At 40.2% G+C, this 26,104-nt stretch overlaps 1 protein-coding gene across 1 annotated transcript in view; it reads left to right on the top strand.

The window, feature by feature from the left end:
- RSBN1L (round spermatid basic protein 1 like) overlaps positions 1–24,734 on the top strand; it is a gene marked incomplete at both ends in the record, with an annotated part of 50,954 nt that extends 26,220 nt beyond the window's left edge. The window contains 6 exons of the mRNA XM_082005035.1: positions 1,658–2,301; positions 15,653–15,790; positions 15,988–16,130; positions 19,215–19,382; positions 23,876–23,984; positions 24,078–24,734. Of these exons, the coding sequence (XP_081861161.1) occupies positions 1,658–2,301; positions 15,653–15,790; positions 15,988–16,130; positions 19,215–19,382; positions 23,876–23,984; positions 24,078–24,734 (1,859 nt within the window). The remainder of the gene's footprint in view (positions 1–1,657; positions 2,302–15,652; positions 15,791–15,987; positions 16,131–19,214; positions 19,383–23,875; positions 23,985–24,077) is intronic.
- Positions 24,735–26,104: the final 1,370 nt, after the last annotated feature.

Genomic DNA, 26,104 nt, shown 5'->3' with positions numbered 1-26,104 from the left:
ATCTTCATTATGCCATTTAAAGAAGTGATGAATATTGCATCTACCAGATGAAGCAGTCCTGTTGCAGAGGCCCACGGTGGTTTTACATTAAATTTAGGGTAATGAAATGACAGATTTTCATGAGGATACTGTGCCTTTTGGCATTTGAACTTGATTAGCTAGAAGTGAAATTGTGCTTATAGAGTATGCTCTGTTAAATCTGATTTAGAGTGAAGGGAGTCTTTGTAGCTCTGAACTGTGTGGATTAGGTTAAGAAATCCTAGAGCCCACTTCCTTGTTTGGGCTAAGTAAGGAATGATTGACCTCAGGGCACTTTGACCCTGCTAAAAGATGAGAAAACAGAAGCTAGAGAGATAGCTAGCTTGCCTGCCTCGCTTCCGAAATCCCAGAGGTATGTAGCTGCTGTGACAAACCTCAAGAGGCTCAGAGGCAAGTGTCTTAATTGCTTGTTCTTCTTTCCAGTATCTGTACCTTCCATGTCCAAACCTCTTAATTATCAGCAAGAATGTGTGATTCCATGCACCGACAGTTGTGGTCTTTTCTTTTTGGGTTTTTTAGGACTCCTGTGAATTACTTGGGTTGAGCATTGCAAGCTGAAAATAGTCTACTACGGCATAGTAGTAGAGACTGGCTAACTTAACTCTGGTGCATTTGAGATTACTTAGAAATTGTGTATTTCACTGGAAGACTAAACTTTTAAACTTCTTTGTCTGAACCTGCTGATCTTGAATGTCTTGTTGTGAACATATTCTTGTGCTGTAACATGCCCAGTAATTTGATTTATCAAATTGTGAAATGATTTCAACTGCTAGAATTTAGGGCACTGTAGTGACAGAAGTGTTTTTGACTACCACGTTTATTACTTGCAAAAAAAAAAAAACCCCAAAAGCGCTTGAAGAAAAACACTTTAAAACAAGGGAGAATGTTTACCTTGGGAATGACTTGAACATGTTATCCTCAAATGAGTATTTTATGCTTTAGGTCCTTACAGTTTGTTTTCAGTTGAGCTTGCATATTATATAAACTTGAAGCTGGTTTCCTTTTTGTGAGATTTTGGGTTGCTTGGGGTTTTTTTGGTGTGAGTGGTTGCTTTTGTTTTTGGTGGTTGTTTTTTATTTGTGTGGTTTTTTTTTTTTAACAAGTATGAGGTTGGTTTTTAGATGTGTCCACATGTATTTCAACAAAGTTTATTTAGTTCTGGAAAAATGACCATGTAAAGCCATCTGACAAGGTAGGTTCTGGCAGTGGCATCTTGTGAACAGCTTGCTGATGGTGGTTGATGTTCATTGACCGTTTGTAAACCCCTTGTTTGGCAACATTTGTTGACAGCTGTCATATGTCTCTGAACTTTCTGGTATGGTAATTGCTGATGACCAGTTGAAGGGTATGATTAAGGATTGTGACTCATCATGAAAGCAGCCTTGGGAAACTTGTTTTTCTGTGATTCTTCCCCCCTACCCCCCAGTCATAATGTGAATAAGGCAGGTGTCTCTTCCTACTCATTTTCAGTAGCATACACACTGCAACCCTTGGTATTGGTATCTGGTCTTTGTATGCGACAGTGAGGGTTTGGTAACTTTGAATTCTGATCTTTAAATACATATTTTGTATACAAAGATCCTTAAGAGATCTTTTTTTTTCCCCCCCCTCTCAACAGGTGGGAAGGAGAAACCAAAAACCAATGCAGAAGAGCTACAGATTAAAAAAGTTAAGAAGAAAAAGAAAAAGAAACATAAAGAGAATGAGAAGAGGAAGCGTCCAAAAATGTACAGCAAATCTATTCAGACCATCTGCTCAGGATTGGTTTCTGATGTTGAGGATCAGGAAGCCAAAGGCATCACAGATGATGATCTTAAGGATTTCAGTGGGAAAAATATGGATCCCAAGAAGGACTGTGAGTCCAAGATACCAGAGAACAGTGAGTTTCCATTTGTCTCGTTAAAGGAGCCACGGGTTCAAAATAAACTCAAAAGGTTGGACACATTGGAATTCAAACAGCTGATTCATATTGAGCACCAGCCTAATGGAGGTGCATCAGTTATCCATGCCTACAGTAATGAACTCTCCCACTTATCTCCTGTGGAGATGGAGAGATTTGCAGAAGAGTTTGTGGGTCTGGTTTTTAGTGAAAATGAAAACTGTGCAGCTTACTATGTAATGGGTATTGTTCATGGGGCAGCTACTTATTTACCTGACTTTTTAGACTACTTTTCGTTTAATTTTCCCAATTCACCAGTGAAAATGGAGATTTTGGGAAAGAAAGATATAGAGACAACGACTATGTCAAATTTTCATGCTCAGGTAAGAGGTTATACATTTTACTTTCTAAAGTCATATAATGGTTTCAAACAATTGTGAACGGGTTTTTTAGAATACAGTTACTATTAACTGTGCTGTGTGGATGATGCAGAAGACTAGAAACAAGTGCATTCTTTAAGTAATAAGTTAATTCTGCAATATTGAAGATAAGGAGCCTATTAACTGAGACACAGTGGGATTTTATGGGAGAGGGGAAGTGTTTGCATGCGTGTGTGTAGATTCCTCTGGATTTGCTTTTGTAGACGAAGCTTAACTGAGTTTTGGAGGGCTAAACAGATTTAGCTGCGGCTGTCTGGGCTTCTGAACTGTAGTTTATCTGTATGAACTTCATCATAAAACTGAAATGCTTTAATATGTTTGAACAATGTTACATGTAAAACCTGTGTAGCGCGCAGTTAATTAGTTGCATTTGTAGTCTGAGGCTTCTAAATCCATACTTAAAGGAGAACTTAATGGCGGTTAATGTAGCTACTAATTTGATCCTTATCCCTTTGCATTTTCCCACAGCTAGTTGTATTCTCTTGAAAGCTGTTATGTGGCAAAATGCTAGGAAGCTCTATTTTGTTTTCTAGAGAGAAATGACTGTATGTTCTCTTAACAGCAGCTACTGATTAAACGTCACCTTTGTTATTTATTAACTTGCTGTAGAAGATACATTACTGTTGCATATAAATTATTTATATTTCAGGTCTCCTAGGCTCAGGGGGGGAAAAAGAATTCTAGCTTTTTTAGATTGCCAGCTTGGTGATGAAGGTATTATGTAAAGCCCATACAGATATTCTGAAACAATTTATAAAGAAACTCAATCCTGGTTTTCGTGATACCACGTTTAGCTCACAAAGCATAACTCCCTATTTCTGAATTTAGATTTGTATGGAGCACCTTTGAACTATTTTAGTCTTCACTTTTTTGACAATTATGAAGACTTCAAGTGTAAGTTATAATTTTTTTATGAAAAACAACACTTTTTTTTTTTCCTTCAGCTACATAAACATTTGCGTGGAACAGTATTGCATTTATTGACAAATTTCAGGTGTCTGTTGTCCACAAGGATATACAGAATTGAAATGTTGCTGCAAGAGAACATTTGCAGTGCTGGTTAAGAAAACATCCACTGCCATGGAATATGAATATTCTGTGAAATATATTAGCATTTTCCCCACCCGAGTATGTAAACGGAATCATTGCTATTAAAAAATCACAGAACATATTATGGGCCGCTACCCAAAGCTGCTCTGTCTTAGGTAATTTTATATAAAAAAAGCTGGATCTGTCCTTATAAGAATGTTCTTTAAGCCCAACCTGTTGTCTTGCCATGCCTGTCTGTATTGCTGTGTGCTAGTATCTGACCTAAAGAAATAGTTAAGAAAAGCCCAAATTTTATTTTTGTGTATTATAATGGAATTATTTTACTGGAAGGATGGATTAACTTGGTATTACAATGGTGTCATCAATATCTGTAGTTAAGTCAGTCCTGTGGTCATTGGGGTTGAGATCATACTTTGCCATTTTTCTGTATATGAAGGAAGAACAGAGGGAGAATGTAGTTGATGAAAGAAGCCAAACTCTATCATTATAGCATTCAACGGGTCAACTTCATAGTCTGTCTTCTAACCTATATTTTACTTGGCTGGAGATTTAGTTCCCGTATCTTCTTTCCTTTTGTTTTCTCTCAGTTTTTCAGTTAGTTTCTGTAGCATTTTATCACTTGTCAGTTTGGTTGCTTGACAGAAAAGGCTTGGCTCCTTGTATTTTTGTTAACATAAAAGGCACAGTGTGTGTATAAATGTATACAGGCGTACACCAGACTTACTCATATCATCTTCTGCACAGCATCACTGTTTCCTGGAATATTTAAGTCACTATCTTGGTTGCCTAACTATTGATTCTATTTTTCCTTATTTCATTATTTTTTGTATTATTCTGGCTGCTTATTTTGTCTTACTCAGGTGATCTGCTACACTTGAAAGGTTTTGTTAGCTTAGTAATAAATAATACAAACAAATAACTAGCCCCTTTCTGACAGGGGCCAGTATCAAAGACGTCTAGGAAGGAGTATGAGAGTCTAGTAGTCATAGTGATACTGTGTCAGAGTGCTCATCCTCCAGGGATGTCACAGGACCTTTTTGAATCAGAGTTGTGAATTTTGTGGTTTTAATCTTCAGCTGTATTTTTGGGTGTGTGTAAATTTTTGATTCATTAGTTTGTTACCTCTGTTTTTCAGTTTTCTGCCTTACCTTCCTTTATAAAAGGTACTAAATGATTGCATAACTTGTTATGTTTTGTGCAGATTGATGATACTGTCCCGTTTCATTGAGGTTTTTGTGCATCTTTTGAAGGGATTCTAATGCAATAGAATATGTTGCAGTATATTTCAATGAAACTTTAAATGTAGCTTTCTGTTCCTACATTGCAAAAGCTCTGTGCTGCTGTGTTCCCTGTTGCCCTGAGCTGCATGAGCAGTGTCTAGCACTTGTTGTATGGTCTCAGTGGACAGGTGAGTCTTTTTCTGATGTCTAAGTAGCAACTTAGTTTTATCAAGTCTGCTTTAAGTATATATCTCTACCTTCTTTAGCCTTAAGAAACTTGTGTATTGCTTTGCTGATTTTAACTAAAACACAAAATACCATTTACGTCATGCTCAGGTACCACACTATCCAATATAACCTCATTAACCACCACCCCCCCCCTTCCCATCCTTTATTACTATATAATTATCATCCCCTTAGTCCATAGACTTCCCTCCAAAATGTCCGTGAAAAGTCTGCTGAGTTCATTTAGTCCATGACTTTGGGCTCCATCCCTTATGGTGGTCGCTCAGGACAGGCGAGGTGAGGTGTTGCATGGAGTTACTGGGCACCAAAGCCAGCTCAGGTCAGGTCACTGCTGCACTGGCACTGCTTCTTGTAAGGCTTGTCCTCCATTCGTTCAGGTGGTTCCTGCTATAGTAGTTCCTATAACATGCAACTCAAATCATGGGTTACAACAGTTTAAAGGTACTTCCATTACAATCTCCACCCCTGGGCCCTTTGTACTGGACCATAGGGTTTAACATTGCAATGAACTCCTCCCCTTGCCCCTGCTCCAGCTTGGACTTATCCACAGACTGCAGTCCCTTCCGTGAGCCACAGTCTCTCCGGGGGTATATCTGCTGCGGCATAGACTGATCCACAGTTGCAGTCACTTCAAGGTGCACCTGCTCCAAAATGGCCATCTCCACAGGCCACACTACCTCCAGAGATAAATCTGCTCCAATGTGGCCTTACCCATAGTTCCAGTCCCTCCAGGAATATACCTGCACTGTTGAGGGCTTCTCCATGGCCACACACTTTGAGGTGCTCCAAGCATGACCTCATGCACAACCGATAATGCTTCAAGGTGCACCTGCTGCAACATAGACTTATCCACAACCACAGACGCTTCGAGATGTACCTTCTCCAGCGTGGACTTATCCTTGTACCACAATCCCATCAGAGGTATACCTGCTGCGGCACAGACATAATCATGGCCACGGATGCTTCGAGATATACCTGTTCTGGCATGGGCTTATGCACAGCCACAGATGCTTCGGGGTGTCCTGCTCCCACATGGACTCACCCACAGGTCACAGTCCCTTCGACTCAAGTTCACAGTGGAGTTCCAGCCTATTCAGTACAGCAGCACAGGAAAAAAAACCCAGCAATACCCCGGCCATCTGCCAGCCCAGGTGCAAGGCCATTGCTGTTACCAGAATCTTCCCAGGCACAGCAGAGTCAGACGATCAGCAGTACAGCAGCAGCGAAAGCAAAAAGCAGCCACTAACGAGCACTGGATGCTAATATATGCAGGGAAGGCAAACCCATGGCAAGCACAGGGGCCTGGCAATTAATGGCTAAACAGCAATAACAGCTATAAATTTTATCATATGGCACATTCCAATCAAACTTGTCATTATCTCAAACCCTTCGAGCCCCACGTTGGGCACCAAAAAGGACTGTCGTGGTTTAGCCCCAGCCAGCAACTACGCACCACGCAGCCGCTCGCTCACTCCCCCACGGTGGCACGGGGGAGAGAATTGGAAGAGTAAAAGTGAGGAAACTCATGGTTTGAGATAAAGACAGTTTAATAAGTAAAGCAAAAGCCGCGCACGCAAGCAAAGCAAAACAAGGAATTTGTTCACCACTCCCCATGGGCAGGCAGGTGTTCAGCCATCTCCAGGGAAGCAGGGCTCCGTCACGCATAATGGTTTCTTGGGAAGACAGACGCTATAACTCCGAACGTCCCTCCACCCCTTCCTTCTTCTTCGTCCCAGCTTTATATACCGAGCATGACGTTGTATGGTAGGGAATATCTCTTTGGCCAGCCTGGGTCAGCTGTCCCAGCTGTGTCCCCTCCCAGCTTCCCGTGCACCCCCAGCCTGCTCGCTGCAGGCCAGCACGAGAAGCTGGACTGTCCTTGACTACTTAGCAACAACTCAAAACATCAGCACCTTATCAACATTTTTTTCATCCCAAATCCAAAACATAGCCTCACGCTAGCTTCTGTGAAGAAAATTAACTCTACCCTGGCTGAAACCAGGACAAGGGCTTACTGTAGTACATGAGGTTCTTTGGTTGTTTTTGAGAACTCATTATAGAACATGTAATCAGTCTGAAAAACGTTAAGTATTTTAAAGTTCTAAAAAAGTGTAAAAAACGTAATAAAAAGGAGGGATGAGCTAAGCCTGAAGTGGAAGGTATTACAGAGGATTTAATCAGTTTTTATTTCTCAAGTTGATTCTTTCAGTACTGCTCAATAATCTTCCATCTTGTGTTTTGCAGCAGATGAGGCTTTTTAGTTTTAAGTAATGCATATTTTCAAGTCATTGAGTTCTGTGGCAAGAGGCAGATTCCGCAGTAAACTCTGGCGAGATCAAAGCTGTTGAAGTCCTCCTAAGTATATCTGGAGCGTCTGCATCTCTCAAGTAATTTACTTAGAGCTGAAAATGGAACTCAGCTTCCCAGTATACCTGTGTCGGGCAGAAGTAACAGTTTCACTTGTTAGGAGATTAGAAGTGGGCAGAAGGTTGTGAGACTAGTTACAAGCAAGCACAGTAGAGGAGTTTTGTGTTGGAACTGGTTCTGTCTCATCAGAATTAGCTTTTAAATTTGGAGGGAGAGGAATTGGGGAGTTTTTCATTACCTATGTTTAAATACTCCTTAATTCTTAATTTTTTTTAGGTTAGTGGAACAGCTCTGTTTCTGTGAACCGTCTGTAGGGCTTAGTCAGACTGTTTCTATAATTGGGCAAAATGAAATTAGTCTGGGTATCCTTGTAGCCAGTAAGTCACTCTTTCAGGTGGTGGAAAACTGTCTGCTGTAGGCACATCCCTGGGTTCTGTCACTTGTGTAGATGAGAACAGCTGCATCAGTTACCTGATAGCTATGAATCTTACTTGTCAGGCTCTCATGAGGATTTCAAAGAACATAAATAATCAGCTTTTGCCACCTACTTGCAGCTTACATCAGTTAAGCTATTCAGTGCTATTGAGGCAAATGCCTCTAATGCTTTGAACCCATTACTGTGTCCTCATGCTGGGCAGGTGTAAATTTTTTATTGCCTTGCTGAAACCCCAAAGTGCACACTTCATGTTTAACCATAGCAGTGCTTAGTGGATTGATTTTTACTGTGCTTCAGTCTTGTCTCAGAGGCAACTTCTTAGTGTAGGTGAAGTAAAATGCTGAGCAATACCTAGCAATTCCAAGACAAGACTGACTATTTTTAAGCCATATCTGACAACTGCTTGTCTGATGTGCTTGTAGATCTCTAGGTGATTCCACACTTCCCAAAGAAATCTGTTGAAAAATCTTTTTTTCTTTTTTGTCCTCTTACCTTAATTCTCCTGCCAGTCCTTTTATTCTGATCTTTAGTGGACAAGGCAAATGGCTTGCGCTTTTCTTTCAACGTTTTCTGTATTTGAAGATTGCTTAACAGCTCCTTTTTTTTTTCCCCTCCCTAGGTTAAGCAATTTAAGTTATTTCAGTCTACCATTACCATGTCGACTGCTCTCCCCTTTTGCTCTCTTCAGTCATCCTTATTTTTTGTAAAATACAGTACTGAAAATGGACAGTGTCTGCCGGGTGCATTGTTGTCAAGGAGTATGAGAAGATTGCTTCAAGTATCTTGCAAATTATTGCTCTTTGTTACCTATTCATGCCTTTTTCAGAGCAGTTTTTGATCTGCTGTAGCAGCAGCTCGAGCTAAATCACTCCCCTTTTCATGTTTTTGCAGTTAATTATATACTATCTTAGTGTAGTTTTTTGCTTTTATTTAAATTGAATTATATCCTGTGTGTTCAGATCCCTTCTCCAGTTTATCAAAGATCTTATTAGTTTTGATCCTTTCCTGTAGTAGGCTTTCAGCTTTGTGTTATCTGCAGGTTTCATAAGCATACATTGTGCTCAAAGGAAAGATCCTTACTGTGTGCCACAAAATTGGTCTTTTCATATTGATAGTTATGTGAACACAAATTAAAACTGCCCACTGTTTGCTGTTACTAGACCATGTTTCTGTAGCAGTTTTGAGAACATGATGCAAATGTCAAGGTGTGTACCACTTCTCTAAAAAAGCCTATCCTGTTATAGAAAGAGAAGTTAGTTTGACTTGATTGGGTTTTTTGACATGTCTGTATTTAATAGCTTTTACCATCGTATTTTCTAGGTGGTTAAGACAGGAGTATCTAGCTAACTGTTTTTTTCTGGAAATTGAAACTAGTCTAAATGATCTCATGATGAGTCATACGTTGCTCTTTTTGGTTACATATTCTTCATTAACAAAAACTAAACCTGAATAAAACCCTAGAGATTTGTACTGGCAGCTTGGACAGCATCCGAGACTGAACCTTCTCACAGATCTTCCTGAGTTACAAGAGCATAATAGCTACCCTGCTTTTGCAAAAATCATTTTCCATGGAAGCGTGTAATTGATGCTATTCTGAAGTTATTTTTTTTTAATTCTTTATCAGCTGCTTCACTGTTGTTGTGTCATCAGAATTCAGAATATTAGGTCATCTTGCTTTTAAAAATGTCTGTCCATCCATAGTATTATTTGAGGATTTTAGCTGCAAGGTGAAAGCTGTGAAGTGATAAACAAACTATAGTGGTGAAAGGACAGTGGTGGAACTATACTGCAGTAAAAATTATGGGACTGCATTTCCAGAAACTTCCAATTGGGAAATTAGTTGAAATTAAAACTTTAATCATAGTGGATCACCTTTGAGTAATTCTAGAACTGTCAAGGCATCTTACTCTGGTACCAAAACCCTGACTTAGAAACAAAGGAGAAAAAAAAGTAGTATGAAGTACATGTGGTTCAAAAGTAAAAAGTAGCCAAGTAGACTTGCAAGCACTTTTAAACTCAGAGCAATTTTGATGATTATTTGTTCAGTGAAATTTTGATGCTTCAGTATTGGTTGCCATTTGGAACTGAAAAGATATGTAAGCATTTAACCATTTGAAAGGAGTTGGCAAAGAACAGAAAACCTTCTGGGTATTTTTTCAAAATGTACCAAATAAAGAATGCTGCGTTGCCTCTTCATGACTTAAGTGTTTGAGAGTCACTGTTATTCCTCTAAATTGGTTAATATGAGGCTGGATGTTTTCAGGTCTAAGATACAAATGTGTAAGTGCATTCCTTGTGCACTTGTGTAGTGAAATGGAAACCCACTGTTCCCTCTGATCTCCCAGCATATTTTTATGGTGATTTAATGTTTTTGCTGGCTTTTTTGGTCTTTGATGGGGCTTCTTTGTGGGTTTCTTGAAATTATTTTGGGTTCAGTGTGTTTGGATTTTCTTTTTTTGTTCTCTGAGGCCTGTTTTTCCAGACTTCCTGGTTTTAAAGCTGAAAAACTAAAATAAGTTTAAACATTTAAAATTCTTGTAGGAAAATGTTAGACCTTCAACTGTAAAAGACCCCAAACCCTACTATATTAAAAATAGGGGTTCAGTTGTGACTTGCCCCAGTTTACATTTTTTTAAATGACTCTCTTGAAATGCTTGGTTTCTCTGGACTGTTCTTTCCAGTGTGTCTTTTTCAAACAGAAAATGGAAACATCTTTAACATGTAGTGTCTAAAATGTTTCCTATTTGTAAGATGATAATGTTCAAATGTATTGTTGTCAGTATTATATATATTCAGATTTAGTTTCCAGATTGTTCTAGACGCCAAGAACTTTATGCCAAAATATTTGCTTTTTAGAACTCCTTTCTTAAAACTGAGCAAGTTGTTCCACTAAAAAATCAGTTGATGCCATACTAGTCTACAGAACCAGACAATTCTCAAGTTTTACTAATTCTGAATTCAGGGGAGGCATTACTGTCATAATTTTCCATTACCTTGATGCAAGAGAATGACACAGTCTCCTTTTGTGTGTTTTTAGGTGACATACTTCAAATTTAAGCTACATAAGAAGAAGGAAGTTAGGCTATGTCGTATTTATTCAGTTACATGTTTCTATCTATTTTACCTGTCCATTGTATTATACTGCATTTAATTGGTGATTTTTTTTGTGTATGTGTATTAATTCTGATTGTGTTGACCACATGCTAGAAGAACTGTATGTCATGAATGCCTTCTTTTATTCTGGATTTAGATTGTTCCAGCTATTTATTTGAGCAAATTTGTAACATTCTAAAAACACAGTCACTCTGTAACCTGTAAAATTACGTTCAGGAAGATTACCTTATAAAAGGTGTATAATATTTGATTTGTGATCGGTGCATAATTTAATGTATAGAATTCAATGAAGAAGTACTGGTTTTACTACATCAGCATTGTTTCTGTGAGTTTAGAAATAGAGAGGATTTTTTTCTCTTCCTATGAACAAACCAGCCAAAGGACACTGACAGTAAAAGGAAAGGAAAACGTTGCTGTTATCTAATATGACATAGGTTTGGTTTTTTTTTTTTTAAATTGTTGTCTTTCAGAGGATTAATTTTACTTTTGTCATTGGTCAGACATCAATGGAACATTTTTGGTGTTTTCACAGTATTACTTTGTAGCAGTCTAATTTTGGAGTGAGTGAAAATTAATTTTGTTTGCTAGATAGTTCTTCCTTCTAAGAATGACCTTACCTTTTTATATATGTTTTTCTAATTCTTTAGCCTAATCTAAGATAGTGTCGTTTAAATAGAAACCACTGACCTGAGTCTAGAGTTTAGAATGCTATAACCCAGTCTACGGAAGAGACGAGGTAAGAATCACTTCTCACCGCCAACAGCTGTCTACTCTTCCAGATTTCCTTTTGTTCTTTTGGGCCAGGCATTAGTCTTTATGGCCTACATCTTTATTTAATTGTTATTTCCATAATTTTCTAAAATCCACAAATTACCTAAGAATTTGTGGATTAAAATCTGATCAGTGCCCTGTCCACCTTCAGAAGATCTAATGCTAGCAGGAAAGAAGGGAAAAAGAGCAGATCATCTCCTTTCATTACCAGCATGGGTTTATTTTCTATTTATATTGGATCTGGATGGGTTAGTTAATTTTCTTCACAGCAGCCTATTACGGGGCTGTGTTTTGAATTTGTGATGTTGTTAAGACACTGGTGTTTTGGCTATTGCTGAGCAGCACTTGCACAGTGTCAAGGCTTTCTCTTTTTCCCCATTCCTGGACCCCCTGGTGAGTAGGCTGGGGTGGACAAGAAGTTTGGAGAGGACATGGTTGGGGCAGCTGAGCCAAACTGACTGCAGGGATATTCCATGCCATGTAACATCATGCTCAGCAATAAAAAAACTGAGGGTGTTGGTCTGGAAGGTACCTGTTGCTTGGAGACTGGCCACTTGTGGGAGGTAGCAAGTGGTGAAAAACACCCCTTGGTGTTTTTTCCTCTTTTCTTCACTTTCCTCTTTTATTCATTTATTAAACTGTCTTTATCTGGACCCATGGATTTTCTTGCTCTTCCTGTTCTCTCCCATCTCTCTCACCTTTGGGGGAGGGGGTGAGTGAGGAAGGAGCTGTAAGGTGCTTTGCTGCTGCCTGGAATTAAACCACCACAGAGTTCTTACACAGAATGAAACGTTTGAGTGTTTATTTGCAATGATATGACTGAATATGATCGCAGAAAAAAACATTTATCATCTGTAACTTTGACGTTATCTTTGGTATTTTTGGTATTTTGCCTCTCCCAAGCTGGTTCTTGAAAAGGAATCTGTTCTACCTCGTGAATGAGGGGAACATAATTGATCAGGAGAGCTAGGAGTGAACGGGGATGGACAAATAATACTTAAAGTTGATCTTTCTTTCAGTTTTAACTTTCAGTGACGTGGTCTTTTTGGGAACGTATAAGAAATTTCTTAATCGATCCATTTTAAGCAAGGGTTATATCACACTTAAACACTTGGCTGACTTTAGGGTTCATTGCCAACATCTAGTGATATATAAGCCAGGCAGGTGAATTGATCAGCTGAAAGCTTCACAGCCTCTCCTAACTTCACTTCAGTTAGTATTTTCTGGGGGGAAGTTGTAGAGTTTTCACAGCTAACTTATTCCACAACTAACTTATATGCCACATGAATCATAGAATCATTTAGGTTGGAAAAGACCTTTAAGAGTGAGTCCAACCGTAAACCTAACACTGCTAAGTCCACCACTAAACTATGTCCCTAAGCACCACATCTACATGTCTTTAAAAGACCTCGAGGGATGGCGACCATTTCCCTGAGCAGCCTGTTCTAATGCTTGACAACCCTTTTTGTGAAGAAATTTTCCTAATATCTAATCTAAACCTCCCCTGGTACAAGTTGAGGCCATTTCTTCTTGTCCTACCATGTCCTCCGTGGGAGAATGGTAGCGGTAGCAGAAGGAAGCAAAGAAAAGGGCAGAGAAAAGGTTTCCTTTAATCAGGGGTGTGGCTGAAAAGAGCAGTTTAATATCCTGGCCTAGAATGGTGGAATACTAAGCTGCTTATGCCAGTAGAAGAAACATCCTTTTGCATGTTAGGGTTATCAGTAAAATGTAAGACACTTATGACTATCTGTAGCTTCGGGAAGTGGTTTTAGGGTACTTTGGAACTGGTGTATCCAGTAAGCCAGTAATAAGTGAGTGTCCCTTCCTGGTCCCAGTGCTTTAATTTTGTGAGCTCCTGATGCTTTGTGCCAATGCAGATACAGCTGAAGACTGAGCTGATGCAGATTCAGCAGAAATGAATGTTTTCTGATGTCTTATCACAAAATCACCAGCTGTCTGTGCAAAAAAGCTACAGGAATTTGACTAAGGATTTGGGGACTAGGTGAATGATACTGTCTAGCAGTACTGCTCTTTTCAGTATGTCTGTGGTGGCTTTCCATTAGAATCACAGAATCTTTGAATCATTTAGGTTGGAAAAGACCTTTAAGATCATCAAGTCCAACCATCAACCCAACACCACCATGACCCCTAAATCAAGTCCTGAAGTGCCACATCCACACATTTTTTGAATATTTCCAGTGATGGTGACTCCACCACCTCCCTGGGCAGCCTGTTCCAATACTTGACCACTCTCTCAGTAAAGAAATTTTTCCTAATATCCAATCTAAACCTCCCTTGGTGCAACTTGAGGCCATTTCCTCTCTTTCTATTGCTAGTGACTTGGGAGAAGAGACCAACACCCACCTCGCCACAACCCCCTTTCAGGTAGTTGTAGAGAGCGATGAGGTCTCCCCTCAGCCTCCTCTTCTCCAGACTGAACAACCCCAGTTCCCTCAGCCGCTCCTCATAAGACTTGTGCTCCAGACCCCTCACCAGCTTCGTTGCCCTTCTCTGGACACGCTCGAGCACCTCAATGTCCTTCTTGTAGTGAGGGGCCCAAAGCTGAACACAGTATTCAAGGTGCAGCCTCGCCAGTGCCGAGTACAGGGGCACGATCACTTCCCTACTCCTGCTGGCCACACTATTTCTGATACAGGCCAGGCTGCTGTTGGCCTTCTTGGCCACCTGGGCACACTGCCGGCTCATGTTCAGCCGGCTGTCAACCAGCACCCCCACATCTTTTTCCACTGTGCAGCTCTCCAGCCACTCCTCCCCAAGCCTGTAGCGTTGCATGGGATTGTTGTGACCGAAGTGCAGGACCTGGCACTTGGCCTTGTTAAACCTCATACAATTAACCTTGGCCCATAGCTCAGACATTTTGTGGGATCATACTTTTTGTCAGTTCTCCATTTCCTGGGTCTGTATGATGACTGAGACGATCTGAAGAAGAGTATTTGATTCTTCATTTCTGGAATGCATCTGGTTTCATCAGTCTTGCTTCTCAGAAGGGCACAGTATTGTTCCATGTATGGTTTAGTCCTGTTTTCAGGAAGTGCGGCTAATTCTCCTCTGCACTGCCATAATTATTAGGGATTTTAATGGTCTGTTTGGGTGAGGACCATAGCTAAGCAGTACTTCATTAACTATTTTCATTGCACTTTTTTTTTTTTCTTGCTTTGGATGCAGAATGGCTAGAGATGCAGTGCAAGAGCCTTACCTGGTTTATGCAGTGATCCATCTGCTCTTCCCTCTGTCCTGATCTGGTCATATTTCATCTAATAATACCACTGTGTCGTTCGGCCTGTTAAATAGGAGATTGGAAGCTTAGGAGGAAGTGATCCTCATGAATCTCATGCCTCAATATTTTGTTGATGTAACATGACAGATCAGATTGAAAAACCTTCATAGCAATACGTGTTTCTGTGTTTCTGTTCAAATTCAAAATAAAAGATTTTTCATGAGGGGTGAGTGTTACAGCCCTTAAAGTTTTAAGGGAGCACAAGATGTGTTAGCACAACACAGCAAAAATGAAGGAGTAACTGTCATTCTCTCTTCTCTTGTACTAACTCTTTACGAGCCTTGTCTTCACTGTGATAATTAGCTCCAGTTAATGTGCTCACACAGAGGTCATACTGGAGAGAGTGAGTAGAGGAGGAAATGTCTAGAGCTTAATTAGTTGTAACTCGGGGTTCTGCCTAACTGTTGCAGGAAAAAGGTAAAAGTTCAGCTAGACTTGAGTAATCCAGGTAAGAATCCTTATTTACTAGTTACTGAGCAGACTAGATGTTAACAGCTCTTCAGTTACTACTTTGGAATGTTATTTTTTTGAAAGGCAATAAATAGTTACTCAATCTTACCTTCAGACTTTAAAATAAGTAAAATACAAGTTGTAATGTATCTTTAATAAGAACTTCTGTCTTTAGCGATGAGTTCATAGTAATTGAATTCATGATAATCTTAAGTATATTGAAGACTGTAGGGCTAATGTGAAACAGAAAGCATAAGAACAGAGGTTAAAGGTGTTTATTGAATATAGACTTTGAGCAGTGGTGGACTTGGTATAACTTTTGCTGTCATATTCTACTTTTAGGTAAAAAGAACATACTCTCATGGTACGTATAGAGCTGGCCCAATGAGACAGATCAGCCTGGTTGGAGCAGTTGATGAGGAAGTGGGGGATTACTTCCCTGAATTCCTTGATATGTTGGAAGAATCACCCTTCTTAAAAGTAAGGACAGAAGGGAATGGGTTGGGAGAAGGGTGACAATATACTGTCAAGAACTGTTACAATAAAGTGAGATTATGTGATACTTGCTTAGATAATTGAGTGGTCTAATAAATGTTTTCATTGTGACAGATGAAGGCTGCTTTTAAAAAGTTTTTAAAGTAACTCACTTCAAAATTGTGGCTTGTATTTCCCATTAGTGTACACTGCCATGGGGAACACTTTCTAGTTTAAAATTAGAGAGTCGTAAAGACAGTGATGATGGTCCCATTATGTGGGTACGCCCAGGAGAACAGATGATACCTGTGGCTGACATGCCAAAGTCACCTTTCAAAAGAAAGAGGTATGTTGAATTATTTTGCTTGATAAATGTCTGGTTAGTATTCTTTCTCTACGAATTCATTTTATCCCAAACCTTTTACTGGTTGATACCGTATCTGAGTACAAATTCTGCAGATCTTCATCTCGGAATACACTCTTAATTTGCTTTGTTTTGTAAGGGTGTGGAATTTTTTTTTTAAAGTGTTTACTGTCTGGCCAAGTAAGGTCGTGGTCCTTTTTGGAGCTTTAGTGGGAACTTAAGGTGAAAACTGCAGGGAAGTGTGAACAGGCATACAACTACTGATGTATGTCACAACACTGGAATTAATACCCCTGTTCTTAAATGTGAGTGGATGTTTAGAGACCTCAAGGGTCAAGGGCTTGTCTCTCACCTGAAAGGTAACACTTCCACATTAAATGACATCTTTAAGCTTTGCTGTTGTACAGGGTATAAGTACGAGCTTAAGAGTAAGGGTGTCCTCTGCAGAACTCTTAATATTATGTGTCGTGAGTTCCGTTGTTCAAAATTCAAATATAGCAAGGGAGTCAAACATAACATAACAAGCCCCAGAAGGAGTATAGAGACGCTGTCCAACCATGGAGGGGATGTAGTTAAAGCCAAAAACCATCCGGAGTTGAATTTAGCAAGGGATGTGAAGGACAAGGACTCTACAGGTGTATTGACAGCAAAAGAAAGACGAGGGGAAAATGTAAGGCATCTGCTGAATGGGTTAAAGGGCCTGGAGACAAAGGACATGGAAAAGGCCAACATAACTTGATACTTTCTTTGCCCTTGTCTTTACTGGTGAGATATACCTTCAGGAATGCTGAGTCCTGGAGACAGTAGGAATGTCTGGAGCTAGGGCTACTTGCATTCAGTGGAGGAGTATAAGGTTAAGGAACATGAGACCATGCAAATTAGGCAGACACAAGCCCATGGGACCTGGGTTGTACCCACAAGTGCTGTGGGAGCTGGCCAATGTCATTGCAAGGCCACTCTTGATTGTCTTTGAAAGGTCATGGCAACTGGAGAAGGTTCCTGAGGACTGGAGGAAAGCAAATGTCACTCCAGTCATTTAGAAGGATAAGAAGCAGGACGTGGGGAATTGCAGGTCAGTCACCTTCATCCTGGGAAGGACACCATTTCAAACATGAGGGACATGATTGTTGGGGGTAGCTAGTATTGATTTACAAAGGAGAAATCATGCCTTATATACCTGAGAGCATTCTGCGACAAAATGACTGGCTCACAGGATGTGAGGAGTGCTAGGGGCGGTGTTTATCTTGAATTTAGCAAGGCTTTCCACACTGGACACCTGTCTCCATAACATACTAATAGACAAATTAATGAAGGACAAAGTAGACTGATAAGACAGTGAAGTGGTTGAAGAACTGGCTTAACTGCCATGCTCAAAGGGTTGTGATCAGCAGCACAAAGTCCAGCTGAAGGACAGTCACTACTGGAGTAACCCAGACATTGATACCTTATGCCAGTACTGTTTGACATCTTCATTAACGGGTCGGAGCACACCCTCAGCAAATTTGCAGGCAGTACAAAACTAGAAGGAGTGGTTGACCACTCCAACACCACAGTGGTTGACATGACAGGGTCACGCTGCCAGAGAGAGGGACCTTGAGAGGCTGTAGAAATGGGCCAATGCAGTGGACTCACAAAGTTAACACTGGGGTGTGCAAAGTCCTGCACCTGGGAGGAATAACGCTATGCACCAGCACAGGCTGAGGACCAATTGGCTGGACAGCAGCCTGACGGGGAAGGACTTGGGGCTCTGCGGGGGTGACAGGTTGCCCATAAGCCATCAGTGTGCCTTTGGCAAAGCAGGCTAGCAGCCTCCTGGACAGGATTAGGAAGAGCACTGCCAGCAGGTTGAGGGGAATGATTCTTTCCCACCATTCCTCGCTGGTGAGATGCATCTGGAATATCATGTCCAGTTCTGGGCTTGCCAGTCCAAGACATGAGTATGCTCCAGCATACTGGAGCAGTCTGGTAACATGAAAGGCAGGCATGGGAGAACTGGGATTTACCCTTGAGAAAAGAAGACTCAATGGGATCATATAAATGTGTATAAGCATCTGAATGGGAGGTTGTAAGAAGGACTTTTTTCAGCAGTGACATGACCAGAGGTAACGGGCACAAACTGAATTATAAGAAATTCAGTTTAAAATAAGGAAAAAAGCCCCAAACAAACCACCAAGGAGTTTACTGTATGGGTGCTTGAACACTAGGACCGGTTGCCTAGAGAGCTTGTGAAGTCTCCATCTTTGGAGTTGCTGAAAACCTGACTGGACATGGTCCTGAGCAAGCCGTTCTAGTTGAGTGCGAGAAGATGGACTACGCAGTCTCCAGATGTCCCTTGCAACCTTGGCTATGTTATGATTATAAGCAGCTCTTGGAAGAACGTGGCACACAAAGTTGGCTTCAGGTGGCTGAGAAAATGGTCTTGTGGCTCTGTTCCTGCTCTGCAGTGTTTCCTTTGCTTTCATTAAACCCTGAAGGAATACCACAGGCAGACCTGGGGTTTGGGGACCAGATTCAGCCCAGGCTCCAGTGCAAGTGTGTGGTGATGGGGCAGGTCAAGCCAGGAAGTTGATCTGCAAGTGAGGATCAGGTCCAGTGATTGCTGGCAGGCCCATCATGACAGCTGTCCTGAGGTCAAGCTGGGAAGCAAGTCTGAGGCCCAGCACACTTGTGGCTGAGGTGGAGACCAGTGCTCCTGCGGCATGGCTCAAGCCAGGACTGAAGGCACAGGAGTGAGCTTAAATAAAGCTCCTGGGCTCTTCGTCTGGGTTTGTGGGTGGAGACTGCAGGTGAGGCTGCTCAGTCAATAGAGTCCTTTAGTGCACTCAGGGCCCTGACACTGTGGTGGTGTGGGTTTTTTTTTTTAATGTGTGTTGTTATTTTTTTATTGCATAGGTGTTCTGATTTTTTGCATGGCTCATTAAGTTTTTAATTTTTCCTCAGTGTTACTCTTTTTCTCATGTGACTATATGTTCTCACTGAAGGGAGAAAACCAATCCTATTGGCTATGGTGGAAATTAGGTAATTAAGAGAGACTTCTCCATCACTAGTGTTGTTTTTCTTGTACAGAACTACCAATGAAATAAAAAACTTGCAGTACCTACCTCGAACCAGTGAACCCCGTGAAATGCTATTTGAAGACCGGACACGAGCCCATGCAGATCACATAGGACAAGGTTTTGAACGACAGACTACAGCTGCTGTGGGAGTATTGAAGGCTGTGCACTGTGGAGAGTGGTATGTGTTGATTGACTTATTCACCTAGGTGTTGGGAAAAATATTTGCCTGAATTTGCATTTATGATTGGTAGAAGGGGCATAGAATAGGTTAATCTAGTATTAAAGATTTAATGAAGACTTAGTAGATACTGGACCCTTTTTTTCCCCCTCAATCTCTGTGCACTAGATGTGTTTGTCTGTCCTCTGCCAGATTGCATACAATTTTGCTGTGTGGTTGAAACTGGCAAGGTGCGTTACAATGACAGTTTAATAGCTATAATTGAGTTGCTGTAACTGAGTTAATGCTAGATGTAAAAATACTTCACGCTTTGTTTTGCTTTAAATAGTGTGTATAGACGGATGTGAGTTTCTGCTTCAGAGTGCACATGAAGACTTTTTGGCAATTCTTTTTGTTGTCTGGAGATGAGCAGAATTTTTATGCTTCCGCTTCAAAGTCATGGCTGTCATAATCCTGATTTATTTATGGTAGATCACCTAAGAAGAATCCTACTGGAGGTTGTGTGATGTTCTTTGGTGTCTGTCTTAGGAATTCCATATGAGATTCAGGAAATTAATGTATTGCCTTTGAAGCTGTTTACATTTTAGCCAAGTAAAAAGCCCATAATCATATGGGCTTCTTGGCCCAGATCTAAGAAGCATTTTTCAGGATCTTCTGACCTTGGTTTGGGAGAATGACCTTAGTTTTGGAGGTTACATTTGCATACATAAACACTAAAAACACCTTTTGCTCTTTGTACCTGTCTAGAAATTAGAAAGGTGAACTCCCTTTGGATGAAGTGATGCAAATTTGTATTACAGTGCATGAGTTCATTGAGATAGAGAATTGAGTAATTGGCGTTGGGGAAGAACTGGATTGTTCAGATGTTAATGTGTTTGTGTTTTGGGCTCTGAGGTTTTGCAGTTTGTTTCCTCTTCAGGTTGATGATAGCTGGAGCCTTAAACTTCCTGCTTGCTCTGATTGTGGGAAGGTGGAGTGAATTAAGACTGAGCAGTGGTAGCAGGGCAAGAGCTGAGATACTGTGTACATCTGATTATTTTAAATTACACTTTGCACATATGAAAGAGAGACTCAAAGCCTTACCAAAGAAAGTAAAAAAAAAAAAACCCAAACAAAACCAACCAACCAAAAAACCAAAACAGCCCCCCCAACCCCAAAATCAAACCCAAGACAAACCAAAACCCCATTCCCCAAACTTGTGTGTCTGTGGAAGTTAATAATTTAAATTGATAGTAATTTAAAGATCTGTGGGAACTTCCCATTCTAATCGTTTATCTTCATAACATGATCCTTCTTCCTTGGAAGTCATTACATGTTCATTTACATTCTAAAAACAGGTTTTTTTGCTTTTCAGATCTCAACCATGTTCTTTCATATCTTGGAACTTGTGGAAAGGGTGTCTATTCAACTTCCATTAAAACTCCTTTAAAACTTGAAAAAAATGAATGGAACTGGTCAAAATAAAAATTGTATAGATGAAAATGTGATCTGAAAATAGGCAAAACTGCGCAACAAACTTGAAAGTACTTCAATTCGGGGAAAAAGAAAAGTAACTATCAGCATTTCAATTTAGTGTAAGGACTGAAAATATATCTTTTAATGCAGAATAAAAAATTTGGGACTGACATATAGACGAAGAAAATACATAACACAATCAACACAAAAAAATTTATTTATTTCAAGCTTGATTTGACCTCAGTGATAATTTCTCCTTTCCCTTTCCACTTTTTTGGTATAATTTTGAAAAGCCACTTCACTGTACTTACATCAAGAGAACATCAAGGTTTATGATAATGAAGCATCATTAATGTAACACATTAAAATATTTTAGCTATTAGCTTTACCGTAATTTATAAGATGTTGGTAGATTTATTATAAAGGAAACAACATGCATGAAAGTCTTGAAAAATCTGGGTGGGTTTGTTTTTTGTGGGGTTTTGGTTTTTTTTTTTTCTTTTCCTCCACCCCCACGCCCTTCCCATCTGTTTGAGCAGTTGAACAAAGCTGAAAGTTGGAGATATTCCAGGGGTGATTAGGGCACTATGGCAGTAAAAACGCACATGTTTTAGTGATCAGATACCACATACAAAATTCATGTTTTCTGTGAGAAAACAAAGCAATTCCTAGATTTACTGAACTGAATTGTTAGTTTTTGCTTTCCCAAATATGACAGGTTCTTGATTTGAGATGTTTTGTAAAATTACTGGATTATGATTTTTTTTATTTCTGTGAATTTTTAGAAATTGTGGAAATTTGAGTGGATTTTTACAGGGAGAGCAAAAGGCACTTCATGGCATTGTTGTTGGCAAAATCGAATCCCTCTGTCCTGTGCTTCAGCAAGCAGCTTTCAAGTTTATGTTCTAGAGGGTGAAGTTGTTAGCACTTCTCTATATGATCGTAAGAATTCGTTATATATTGCCAGATTTTATGCATTAGGTCAGAAATATTCGTCGTAAAACCTGTAGTCTTGAATGTTTCGAAAAGTTACAGCGAAGAGTCCATCCCTCTCAAAGAATGAGGTTAAGGAAAAAAAAAAAGATTGCCAAAAATAGTTCTAGCAGTGCTCTAGTAGGAACTTAAATGGATTTTTCTGAAGTTATCTTATAGTTCTGTTTGGATTTAATGTGGTTTTTTTTGGACATCTAACTGAACTATTCTGCTACTGTTTTGCTTGGGGAGGGGACGACAGCCTCTAAACCTTAGGTTTTGCAAAATACAATCTCAAAGTTGTGCTAAATGCCAAATCCACAAATGCAGAATTAAAAATTATCTGGCAATAATTTGTGTTGTTTTTAATTCTTAACTTGTTTTACATATCGTTAACTGCAGATGCAGATACATATTCAAAAAATAAAAAACACATCTGTAGAATAATGTCGCTAATTTTTTTTTTATGCCACTGATGAGAGATATTTCTGTAAGCTTTTTGCTTTCAGTGCTTAAATCCTCTTCAGGACTATGTAGAACAAAATACAGAGAGACATTTTAATCTTTGTAAAATTGAAAGTAAAACATGAGGTCTGAAAATTCTCCCTAGCATACTTCAGTAGTTGATCTGGGATTGTTTTTTTTTCCCCCTCCTGAAAATAGCCTCAGACTGGTTATTTTTTGCTTTATTGAGGTCACGACCTAAATAAAATAGGCATGTCTCTTCAGTTAAAGCCCAGTAAACTGTGCATCATCGCCGGCTGCTTAGAACGTTAACAACACTATGTATATCTATAAATTTAGAAAAATTGGTTTTCATAAAAAAGAGTGCTTGAACAGCCATTAAATAAAGTCTGGAACGTATCAAACTGCACTGCTGCATCAGCTCCTCCCCGGACCCCGTAAACGCGAACCGGTGGCCCCGTCTGAGGGCGGGACGCTGGGCCGCCCGCTGCCCCCGCCCGCCGCCGCCGCCCGCCGAGTGCCCCGGCAGGGGCCCGCGGGGCAGAGGCAGGAGCGCGCAGGGCCGCGGCGGTTCCCCGGGCAGCGGCTGGAGGCGCAGCCCGGCCTTGCGCTCCTGTCAGCCCCGGGAGGACTCCGCCGCGGGTGGAGGAAGGAAGTCATCGACGATGCTCCTTCTGGCTGGTAGATTTTCCTTGTATAAACCGTGCCAGTGTGAGCTTTATTCTATATAAATGAAATCTTGATATCACCAGATTTTTAAAAAGCCTTTTAGAAGCCAAACGTCCCTCGAAAACAAACACATGGAGCTTGTTTTTTATGTGTTTCTGTTGAAGAACTGAGTTTGGCTTTTAGATCAGAAAGCGGTAAGGATCGTAGCTGGTTTTGCCTTTTGTTAAGCTAATTCTAGATAATGTCTCCAGAGGTTTGGTAGAAATGGTAGGCATTTCTTTGGGGGAGATCTTGTGGGACAAGACGTGAATTCTTCTTGAGTATGGAAACAATGCCTAATTCAGGTTTTGGTCTTCGGTAGCTCTCTAGTGAGAACAATTAGGAATGTATTTTTAAGGGATGTTTTGTGGAAGATGCCAGTATTTGCTGCTTACTAGCATTGTGGCAGCTTAATGTAGATTCGGCTTTACTACTAACTCTGATCAAGGTGTTTGAGGCTAAGCTACTAAGCTATGTTTGCCATTATAATACTCGTTAGACTGCTGCATATGTTGAGGTACCTGATGGGCGTATCATGTCAGAGTGTTGACAGAGTAAGCCCAACATATCTGGGGCATCTGTCTTTCAGCATCAAGGCAGACAGAGGTCAATTAAAAATCAAAAATAGTGAGTTTTGTGGGCTTTTCATTGCTGCTTTTTCTGCCACCTCTTAAACTAATTAATCACCATTTCTTTACCATTTTAATGAGGTTGTGTTTGAGAATTGTCCATTTCAGTCAACCTTTTTTCTTCAAAATGTAGGTTATGCTAGAGTTGTTGTTTTGTTGGGTTTTTTTAACCATTTGCTTTATCCTTGCTTGCAGATTTGCTTTATTATTCTCTGTAGCATGTTAGTTTCAGCCTCTGACTGTGCAATTCTTACTCTTTTGTAGGTCTGAGCAGCCTCGTATAACCAAAGATGTAATTTGTTTTCATGCTGAAGACTTCTTGGAGGTAGTTCAGCGAATGCAGTTAGATTTGCATGAGCCTCCACTCTCACAGGTGAGCATGCTAAGAATTGTTCAGCAGGTGTCCTCCGAGTCCTAAAACAGAGTTTTCACTTCTTTTTTCTTTTCCCCATTTTTTTCGCTCCAGTGCGTCCAGTGGGTTGATGATGCGAAACTTAACCAACTGAGAAGGGAAGGCATTCGATATGCCAGAATTCAGTTATTTGATAATGACATTTATTTTATCCCAAGGAATGTTGTGCACCAGTTCAAAACAGTTTCAGCTGTGTGCAGTTTGGCTTGGCACATCCGGCTCAAGCTGTATCATTCAGAGGAAGAACTTTCTCAAAATACAAGTACTGTTGAAGCAGCGACCTCTGCAGACCCCAAGTCTTCGGTTATTGGACTTCAGACTGACAGCAGAATTTGTACGATGAGCAAAAATACCTCCGAAGACCCCAAACTTTCAGATGCTCTGCAGACAAAGTATCTGCAGCAGGAATTTATGCCCATAAAACATGAACCTCTTGCATCTCACCGAATAAAAGAAGAACCCATGAATGTTGATCTTGCTGAAAAGACTGTGGCACCTAATGACGTCGGGGGCCAGAATGTTCAGACTAGATTGGATCACGTTGAATTGACGGCATTTAAGTTGGAAATGGATTCTAAATCTGAACCTGGCAACAAGGACTTACAAGGCAAGTTATGCCCTGGAGGTCACATACATCCAGATGATACGAGACAACATAGTTCATCATATCCAAAACTGCATGGACAAAGAGAGGATGATTTTTTGTGCTAAATTTGTATATATGGTTTTAAATTCCTTTTTAAACTTAATGATGTAATAATGTAAAGATTCATAAATTCTGTGAGGCAAGTTTGTGACTTGCCTTCACATCTGTTACAGAAAATAGTTATGTAGCTTTGTAACATTCCTCAGTGCCTGTCCATAACTGTGAAGTATCAAAGCACTTAGGGCCAGATGCACTGTAAACACTGCAGGTTTAACATAAAGAAGTCTTTAAATAATTTTGAGTTGTAGGTTTTAGAGTAGAGCTGACATTTAACATATATATTTTTTGTAAGATGAGCCAGAATTCTTTTTGACAATTCCAGGCTTTTCCATAGAGCTTATTTATACCAATTTTTTCATTTTAAATGTGTCAGCACTGTAGTGTAAATATCTTTTTTAAAAATCTTTTTAGTGTGATTTATACTGAAATGTGAGCCGCTTAATAAAGGTTCATAATAACAGATTGGTTTTATTTTTGGGTCCGCAAAAAGTAATTCAGTTAAACTGCCTATCCAGATGGTTATGTTTCTACCTGCACTAATGCATAGGATGCCCTTACGCCGTTGTGGGGTGAGGAGCTGTAGCAAACTGAGGCAGAGCTGAGGCGTTCTTTGTATGTTGAGATCAGTCAGAATGCAAAGTCAGCCCTCCCCTCACAGGATTCCTTACAGTTGCTCATTAAAGGCACTCCCCAAACTCCTCCTGTCAGGCGTTAACGTGGAACAGAGAGGCAAACCTTCCCCTGGTGTGGAGGACAGTGGGGCTCCAGGAGGGCTACTGGTAACTGTGTCCATCTCCAGGTGAGCTGGCGCAAGGGAGCAAACTCCTTTCTACTCTTGCCTCTTCCCCCTGCTCAAGCCACAGTTAAGGCAGTTCCATTTCACATTAAAAAAACCCTCAAACAACCACCCCTCCCAACTTAAATCAGTTACCTGACTAAAATTAAAATGAAAGATATTTAAATGGTTACTTATCAAGCTATAGAGGCCTCAACTTTAGCAGTGGCCTGTAATTCACAGACACATTTGGACTTGAATTGTTCCTTATGCTGATAGCGCCAGGCAAGAAAGATAGTTGCCAATGTGTCTAGTTAGGAAGATTCCTCATGAGTCCCAGTTTGGAAGCAAGAGTTATTTCATTAAGAAAATAACTGGTGTCCACGTTAACTCTTCTCCTCTCTCCCCACCTATGGAATGCTTGAATTCTCTTAAGCCGTGTTCTGAGGGAAGAGGATTTCAAGGCTAGCTAGCATCTGATATGGCAATGACAAAAACTCTGTCATTTAATGTATTTAATTCTTTGTGTAACATATTACTGTATAGTTCAAACACATCTGAATGATACTTCTTTTTCAGGTAGCTACAAATAGCAGTAAA

This window comes from Phaethon aethereus (assembly GCF_964289735.1).
Source record: "Phaethon aethereus genome assembly, chromosome: 1".
NCBI lineage: Eukaryota > Metazoa > Chordata > Aves > Phaethontiformes > Phaethontidae > Phaethon > Phaethon aethereus.
This window is presented reverse-complemented; position numbering and strand designations above follow the sequence as displayed.